General features: G+C 34.4%; 1 protein-coding gene across 1 annotated transcript; it reads left to right on the forward strand.

Moving 5' to 3' along the window:
* Positions 1 to 4,051: 4,051 nt before the first annotated feature.
* Positions 4,052 to 7,302, forward strand: LOC112280206 (protein transport protein SEC23 E). Its single transcript, XM_024515424.3, has 3 exons — positions 4,052 to 4,965; positions 5,280 to 5,695; positions 5,896 to 7,302. Exons 1-3 carry the CDS (start codon positions 4,269 to 4,271, stop codon positions 7,132 to 7,134), a joined length of 2,352 nt encoding a protein of 783 aa, XP_024371192.1. The 5' UTR covers positions 4,052 to 4,268; the 3' UTR covers positions 7,135 to 7,302.
* Positions 7,303 to 8,487: the final 1,185 nt, after the last annotated feature.

Consider the following 8,487-nt stretch of genomic DNA (forward strand, 5'->3'; position numbering starts at 1 on the left):
TTTATTTGATACTATACATTATATAATTACAAAGTTTATATATATCATGACTTTTGTTTAAAAAAGAATTTTATTTCTTTATTAAAGTTATAATTGGATCAAAATAAGATAAAGTAAATTAAACATAACTTTTAGAATAAAATTAAGAATAATTTATTATAAAACTTAGAATAATAATGGTAAGATTAACATTCAAGAGATGACCATTTATAAGATGATTTTAAAATCTAACTCAAAATTTTTTAAAAAAAAAAGTAAGAACCTACAACAAATGATAGATTTTTTGGGAGATTAAAGAGTTGGTATTAGTAAAACTAATTTTAATAGCACTCTAAAATTTTAAGATTATAGGGTAATGATTTAAAGAATACCTTTGTTGAGGCAATCAAAAATAAGATTTTTTAAACAACAAAGTTTTGAAGGTAATAAAGACTCATATATTTTTTAAGATTTTTTATACTTTGGTGCTTATTCTCTGATTAAGTTTTTTGTAATTGTACAGATGTGGAAGTAAGACATATAATTATTAGATTTTCTGCCATTTTAATGGTACCACAAAATAATATTTGATTGTATAAATAAAGAAATGTCATTGTTGTATAAATTAAAGTAAGTAACAATTTTTTAGATATCTAAAACACTTAGAGTTTGGATCAAATAATATTTTGACTTGAATATAGAATAATTAATTTTTATATTAGGCTTAAGTAAAGATTTATGACTAAAATACAAAAATTAATTATTAGAAGTGTTTATCAAACTTATAATATGTAAAAATAAAATAATATTATTACAAAATATATGAATTTATAAATTAAATTTCTTTTAAATTTTTTCATAATATGAATGAATTTAGAACATAATATTATAAAAAAATTAAAATAAAACCAATGGAAAAATTAGAAATTGAAATTTTATATAATTTATGAATTATAATTTAGAAGTTATTAAGGATTTTCTTAAGATTTTTTAAAATTTGGTTCAGATTTTGTGAGGATAAATTTCATCCCTCAACCTAAATTATAAGATGGTCTTAATTAAGATTTTTTTTAATTGGTAGTATGAAATAAAATAAGCAAATAACAAGAAAAAAAGAAGAACAAACAAAAAACAAGTGAAATGAATGTAATCAAGAAATTACACACCTCAAAACTTATTCATAGTCTATTCCTTAGAATTCACATAATAAAAAATAAAAAAATAAAAAAATAAATTTTATAATTTTAAATAGTCAATTTTATTATCTTTCTAACAACATAAGAAATATGTAAATCCAATTTGTTATGAGTAAGTTAAAAAGGTTTAAAGATAAGAAGTAAATAATTAAAAAATTAAGTAAAAATATTTTATCTCAAGAATAACTTGCTTATAAATAAAGGATGTAAGCCTCACCAAGGCTCACACATAGTGTATAAAGGTGTCTTAGAGAGGCTTAAAAGCCTTAGTCTTATCTTTCTATCTACGTCCAATGTACTACAACCAATATAGAACTTGTCCACATCCTTTCTTACAAGGATAATATTAATTACTAGTCCTCCTATTTTTTTTATTAATAGAACTATTTGTTTTACATTTTCGACTTCACCATTAGCTTAGAAACCTTGTATGACCTTCAAATCTTACTTTGTTCCTTCATAATAGCTCTTAAGATGGTAAAACTCAAATTTATCAAAATCTTTGAATTTTTTATAAAATTCTTAAATAATTTTAAATTAGCCCTAAATAAATTCTAATTTTTTGTAATATTTTAATAATTCTAATATTACCTTAAGCCTAAATTATTCTATCTTAATAATTTTTTTATAATAATATAATTAATTTAATTAACTTAAGATTCTATTTTTTAAATAAAAAATTAAAAAGATATAAGGTTCTTTCATACGCTCTTTCTAACTAATAAATAATATTTATAGGAATTTCATATAAGTTATATATATAGATAAAAATCCGATGTAGACATTGGTCTCAATAACTAAATATTAATATTTAAAAATAAGAAAAATTATTAAACCAACTAAGATAATCGCCTTGAAGACTTATTGAGATTCTATTCTTACAAATTTTCATCTAATAAAAAATTTGTAACTTACAAATACTTCTAAATTCTGATAAATACTTAAATATTAAAAAAAATCTTAATATTTCTATAACTAAATATCTTAAAATTATTTATTTAATCAATTCACCAATTAATATCTATTAATATGAATCAAAGATTTATAGAAATAAAGATTTAAAGACTAATAGAATATAAGTTTGAGAATTTAATTAGCTTTGAGATTTAGAGTTTATAGAGTATATGTTTAAAGGTTAATATGATATAAGTTTTAAGATTGATAAAATATAGGTTTTAGGGTTTTAAGTATAATTTTTAGAGTTGCTTAGATTTAAGGTTTGCTAAGAGATTTGAGATTGATCAATAGGGTGGTTTTAAGAATCTTAATATTTTAAATATAAGATAAATAAAAGCTATAAAAATAATTCTTCTATAGATAGATGTTAAGTAAATATTGAGAAGTAAATTTACATAATATAATATTTTAAATTTTCTCATTAAAATTTAAAAGTGCCATTATATTCTCTTATATTTTTATTATTTTATAATTTTAATTATTAATATTTTAAAAAATCTTTATTTAAAATTTTTAATTAGTCATATAGTTCTTATTGTATTAAATTTTTAGAATAAGATAATTATATTTTATAATAAAATATTTTTTATTAACATAATAGATATTTAAAGATAATCTACTATCAAATGGTTATATTATTTAAAACTAAATCTCTATTGGTTTTTTTGTTAAAAGATTGATAATTTTTATCTTAAATTTGTTATGTAAATTCTTAATTCTTTGGTTTTCTTAGAATATATCTATAGTTTAATTCAATAGTAATAATTAATATTTATTTAATCTTCTTATTATTTGATTAAAATATAGTCCAACTAGAATTTAAAGATTGATTTATTAAAAAATAATTTTAAATAAATAAATTATCACTAAAGGGTAGTATTTGTGATATGAGAATATTGATACTCAATCTTAGCAAGGTTTTTTCTCCAACTAAAGACTACTAGTTTTTATTTCTCTTATGTAAATTATATCTTTCATTTGGTTATAATATGATTTATTTTTATAATTTTAACCTTATACAAGCTCCTTAAAAACTTTGTGCTTTAAATCTCTGAAAAATTAAAAATTATTGGACTAAATCTTCTATTATACTATGATAAAAATTTAATGCTTCATATATTTTTGTGTAAAGATAAATGTAATATTTTTTTTAATTTGATCTTCTTAAGAAATCAATCTCAAAATGCAATGTCAAACGTGGTTACAAGAATTCTTTTTCAACTATATATATTTTTTATATATATACAGATAGATAATATATTTTTTATACTGTAGTGTTAATAATTATTTAAACAGCATACTGAAAGAAAATTTTATAATCAAAAACCTAATTTGTATAAGAAAAATGTATCGATATATCAACTGATTCTAAATTTAGATTATTTAATATAAATTACTACTTTACTTAAAACTCAAATGTATTTAAAAAAATATTTGTTTTTCACCAGGAGGATTTGTTGCAAAATATTAATTTCATTAAACTTAAAAAAAATAAAGAAAAATGATCATAATTATGTTTAAAAAAAATTAAAAGAGACCATGAACTTTAATATTTCGTGATGAGTGACCTTCCAGTACATACATGGAAAAGAGAATTCCAAATAGCATTGTGGTTCAAAAGACACTGACAGCGTGAAAAGAGTTGTCCACAGGGAGCACAATGAAAGAGACAGCAGGTTTGGCTGTAAGGGAGACAGTGTGAACAGAAGTTTTTTTCGGAAGGTTCAAGTAGAAAGGGCGGGGAGCATTCCGAGCGGGTCGATCCACCCGGTCATTTACGCCGGGCCGCCCTCTCTGCGCTCAGGCACAGAAGACACGTCGAAAGGCCGGAGAAACGAAGGGTGAAGAAGGGGGGGGGGGCCGGCGAAACCCCGGTCGTCTCGCTCAAGACACAGCAGGCGGAGGAGGAGGAGGGGAGCGTTGGCGATTGAACGTCAACGAAGACCTCGCTCGCTCGCAGCTCGAAAAAGTATCGCAGAACACTCCATCTGCGATCCCTTCCCCGTTTCCCCGTTTCCCCTTTCCCTTCCCCCTTCGCTTCCAATTGACATTGTTGCGCACCATTTTGGTGGCTAAATCAAGGAAGTGGTGATTTTCTCATAGAGTTGCGAGAGGGGTTGCAGTGTCGCAGTCGCGATGGCGGAGTTTTTGGACGCCGAGGCCATGAACGGCATACGCATGTCATGGAACGTGTGGCCAAGCACGAAGCTGGACGCTAGCAAGTGTCACATCCCACTCGCGGCGCTCTACACGCCGTTACACGGAGCTGGACCGCATAGCAATCCCGTAGCGGTGCTAAATTACGCGCCGTTGCGGTGCAGGGCGTGCCGCGGTGTGTTAAACCCCTTCTGTGCCGTGGATTATCAGGCTAAGATCTGGATCTGCCCTTTTTGCCACCAGAGAAACTCGTTTCCGCATCACTACTCTTCGATCTCCGATCAGAACGTGCCCGGGGAGATTTGGCCGCAGTGTACTACGGTGGAGTATGCTCCCCCACCCATGCTAGGAAGTGAGAAGACTTTCTCACCGGTGTTTTTGTTTGTTATTGATACGTGCATTATCGAGGAGGAGTTAGGGTATTTGAAGGCATCTCTGACGCAGGCGATCTCGCTCGTACCGGAGAATGCTCTGGTTGGATTGATCACATTTGGAGGGCATGTGCAAGTGCACGAATTAGGGTTTTCGGATTTTGGATTTTCTAAGGCTTATGTGTTTCGGGGTTCCAAGGAGTTGACTAAGGAGCAAGTGATCGATCAGCTGGGGCTATCTTCAGGGCCAGCCGGAGGTTTTCAACGTGGCGGGCTTGGTCTTCAATCCGCTGGCGCTGGGCCAGGTGAGTAGGAAAACCTTAGATTCCTTTTTTTTAGATTTTGAATCTAAGTGATCACAACACTCACAAATACATTCACATACACTTACACGCACTTATGGTTTTGGTTTTGTTCTCAAATCTCTCATTATTGCATTCTTCAGCGAGAACCCTTTAAGATTCGCCGCTGGAAATGGTTGGTGGTTAGTTTATGCTCTTCAAATGGAAATGTGGTAGTTTAAAAATCCATTCTGGATTCCACGTTCCGATTTTTAATCCAAGGAATTGCTAGACATCGATCATGATGTCTTGACCTGATGTCGAGAATGCTATCGCAGGTGCTCGGAGTGGAGCTTATTCGACTGGAGTAGAGAGGTTCTTGCGGTCAGTTTCTGATTGTGAGTTCGCCATCAATTCGCTCCTTGACGAACTCCAGAGAGATTCTTTTCCAGTATCTTCAGATCAGAGACCTGCGCGATGTACTGGTGCAGCCCTCAAAGTTGCAGCTGGCATGTTGGCAGCTTGCTCTCCGGAGACTGGGGCTCGAATTATAAGTTTCGTTGGCGGACCTTGCACCGAGGGTCCAGGGTTGATAGTTTCAAAGGATTTGACTGACCCTATACGATCACACAAGGATCTCGTCAAAGATTCTGCTGCACATTTTAACAAGGCTGTGAAGTTCTACGACGGTCTTGCAAAGCAGCTCGTTTCACAAGGGCACGTTCTCGATGTATTTGCTTGTGCGGTAGATCAGGTGGATTTTCTCTTTTGACTTTTTGTGCGTGCCGTGTCGTGGATGCGGAGGCACTTAGTTCCCAGAACATGAACTTTTGTTCAGATGCGGTTCCGAACACTCTATGCAGACGTGGTTTTCTTGCGGCTCTTTTAATCAACATTGTGTTTTTTTCGTTTCTTTCATGATGCTCACTCTTGGTAATGAAATTTTGTCTACAGGTTGGAGTGATGGAGATGAAAGGTGCGATCGAGAGTACTGGAGGTTTGATTGTTTTGGCTGAGAGTTTCGGACACTCGGTGTTCAAAGATTCCTTCAAGCGTGTCTTTGAAACTGGTGATCACGCTCTTAACTTATCTTTTAATGGTGAAATTGAAATTAACTGCTCCAAGGATGTTAAGGTACAGGGTGTCATTGGTCCGTGTGCTTCTTTGGGAAGAAAGGGCGCTTCTACCTCAGACACTGTCGTAGGTCAAGGGGGAACAACAGTGTGGAAGATGTGTGGGCTTGATAAAAGTACAACACTTGCCTTTTTCTTCGAGGTGAACCCAACTACACAAGGATCAAATGCAGGGCCGGCTGCACAACAGTTTTATCTTCAGTTCATTACCCAGTATCAACATAGTGATGGACAACTAAGGTTGCGGGTATGCACAGTAACTCGTCGGTGGGGAGAATCATCTGCAAGTTCCAGCACAGAAGAAATGGTTGCTGGTTTTGATCAAGAAGCTGCTACTGTTATCTTAGCTAGGTGGGCATCATTTAAAATGGAGACCGAAGATGAATTTGATGCCGTGAGGTTCTTGGATAGATTGCTGATTCGCGTCTCACAGCGGTTTGGGGACTACCGTAAGGAGGACCCCTCTTCATTCCGATTAGCACCGACTTTCGGTCTTCTACCCCAGTTCATGTTCAATTTGCGGCGGTCTCAATTTGTACAGGTGTTCAACAATAGTCCCGATGAAACAGCTTATTTCCGAATGGTGTTGAACCGCGAGAGTGTCACAAATTCATTGGTTATGATCCAGCCCTCTTTGATATCATATTCATTGAGCGATCCACCTGAGCCTGTTTTACTCGATGTGGCATCTATTGCCCCTGATAGGATTCTGCTCTTGGATGCTTACTTCAGTGTAGTCATCTTCCATGGTATGACAGTTGCTCAATGGCGAAATGCTGGTTACCACCTGCAACCAGATCAGGTAGCATTTGCTCAGTTGCTACAAGTACCACATAACGATGCGCAGGGTATTATCTCTGAGAGGTTTCCTGTGCCCAGGCTTGTAGTTTGTGACCAACACAAATCTCAGGCTCGGTTTCTACTCGCCAGGTTGAATCCTTCTGCAACTTATAATTCGGCAAATGTACCTGCTCCAGGAGGCGACATTATCTTTACTGATGATGTGAGCTTGCAAGTCTTTGTAGAGCACTTACAAAGGCTAGCAGTAGTGCAGTCTTGAGGATCCCAAGGCAGTAGAGCTTCTCATCAGGAGCTTTATTGAGGTACAGTGGTAGAGAAGTTTGAGAGGTAGAACAGAGAGTGGTGGCCAGCACAGGCTTCTTGTACCAAACATTTTCTTTTGTTCCTGTCTTGATCATTAAATCCTACAGTAGGATTCTTGCTCCTATTTCTTCCAGAAATCTAGATCCGAGTTATGATGGAGATATACTGCCAATTAGCACAAAGCCTTGATGCTAATTTAGAGAGGGTTAGTAATTGATAGTGAGATCAGTGTGTGAGATGAAACTGTGTTCATTTTACTTGCGGATTGTAATGTCTTGCGACGTGTAGCTTTCCGTTAGTTTCTCTATGATCAATTGGTAAACCCTTGAAATTGGACCATATCGCTTAAATTTCATGAACAAATTCAATGAGGTAGGTCACAGCTTGTTTCAAAGTTGGTTTCTTTTTGAGGTTCACATTTCTGCGAGTCAGATATCTAGACTTGTAGCTACCCAGATAATCTGGTGACATTCCTATTCTTAGTACTTGCACTGGCATGGAGAAACTAAACTCTCTAGATTGCACTCCTTTACAACATAAGAACACTTCAGCTTTGTATTTGTACATACCCTCATTGTCGGCCGATCAACCTTTTCGTAGGCAGTACAATGAAGAGCTAGATCAGCCATGTTGAAAAACGTGTCTGGTGGATAGTCGTCTTTTAGACGTGGATCCAAAATGCTTGCAATTCCATCACGTCTTAACTTGGTCTTTGCCTGCACGCGCGCTCACACCTAAACCAAACATTAGCAAGATTCAGCGGAAGGCAGATTCTCCTGTTTTAGAACAAAGTTGGGCTATGTCGTAAATATGATATAAAATCACTCTGCACACTTATTACTTGGTTGATTACTCCATGGCACGCATTAATGCTGCGCGATTTGTTAGTATAAACCTCAAGAAGTGTTCACTGCAAAGAACGCATACCCTGCGGTGCCGGCTGGGTTGGTAGAGACGTGGGTAGCGAGCAGGGATGATGCTCTGGAGATTCCAAAGTCGGCCACCTTAGCCTTCATGGAGTCGTTTTGTGATGCAGTCTGCTCAGCAATAATATCTGCACAATGTAATGAAAACAAGAATTATCTTAAACATCTTCACGAGACCCTGAAACAAAAGGATGATGTTCGTAGAGAGTTTCAGTGTTTTGCAACATGACAATCAAGTACAACGATCAGATGCTCCACATAGCAAACCCAATTATCAAATGTGCTCCATGTGCCTCACAGGTAGTGCAAACTTTGTTTTGAAGATTAAAACTCAAAATCCCACCTCGTTTCTAAACTCAGTTATGCCTTGTGAACCGGTTGCT

This window comes from Physcomitrium patens, chromosome 3 (genome assembly GCF_059467195.1).
Source record: "Physcomitrium patens ecotype Gransden chromosome 3, ASM5946719v1, whole genome shotgun sequence".
Lineage (NCBI taxonomy): Eukaryota > Viridiplantae > Streptophyta > Bryopsida > Funariales > Funariaceae > Physcomitrium > Physcomitrium patens.

Bases quoted from the DNA above. Each gene is read 5' to 3' on its own strand.
- LOC112280206 (XM_024515424.3), top strand. From the start codon at position 4,269: ATGGCGGAGTTTTTGGACGCCGAGGCCATGAACGGCATACGCATGTCA. The intron at 4,966-5,279 runs GTGAGTAGGAAA...ATGCTATCGCAG, and splicing joins ATCCGCTGGCGCTGGGCCAG to GTGCTCGGAGTGGAGCTTAT. The intron at 5,696-5,895 runs GTGGATTTTCTC...TTTTGTCTACAG, and splicing joins TTGCTTGTGCGGTAGATCAG to GTTGGAGTGATGGAGATGAA.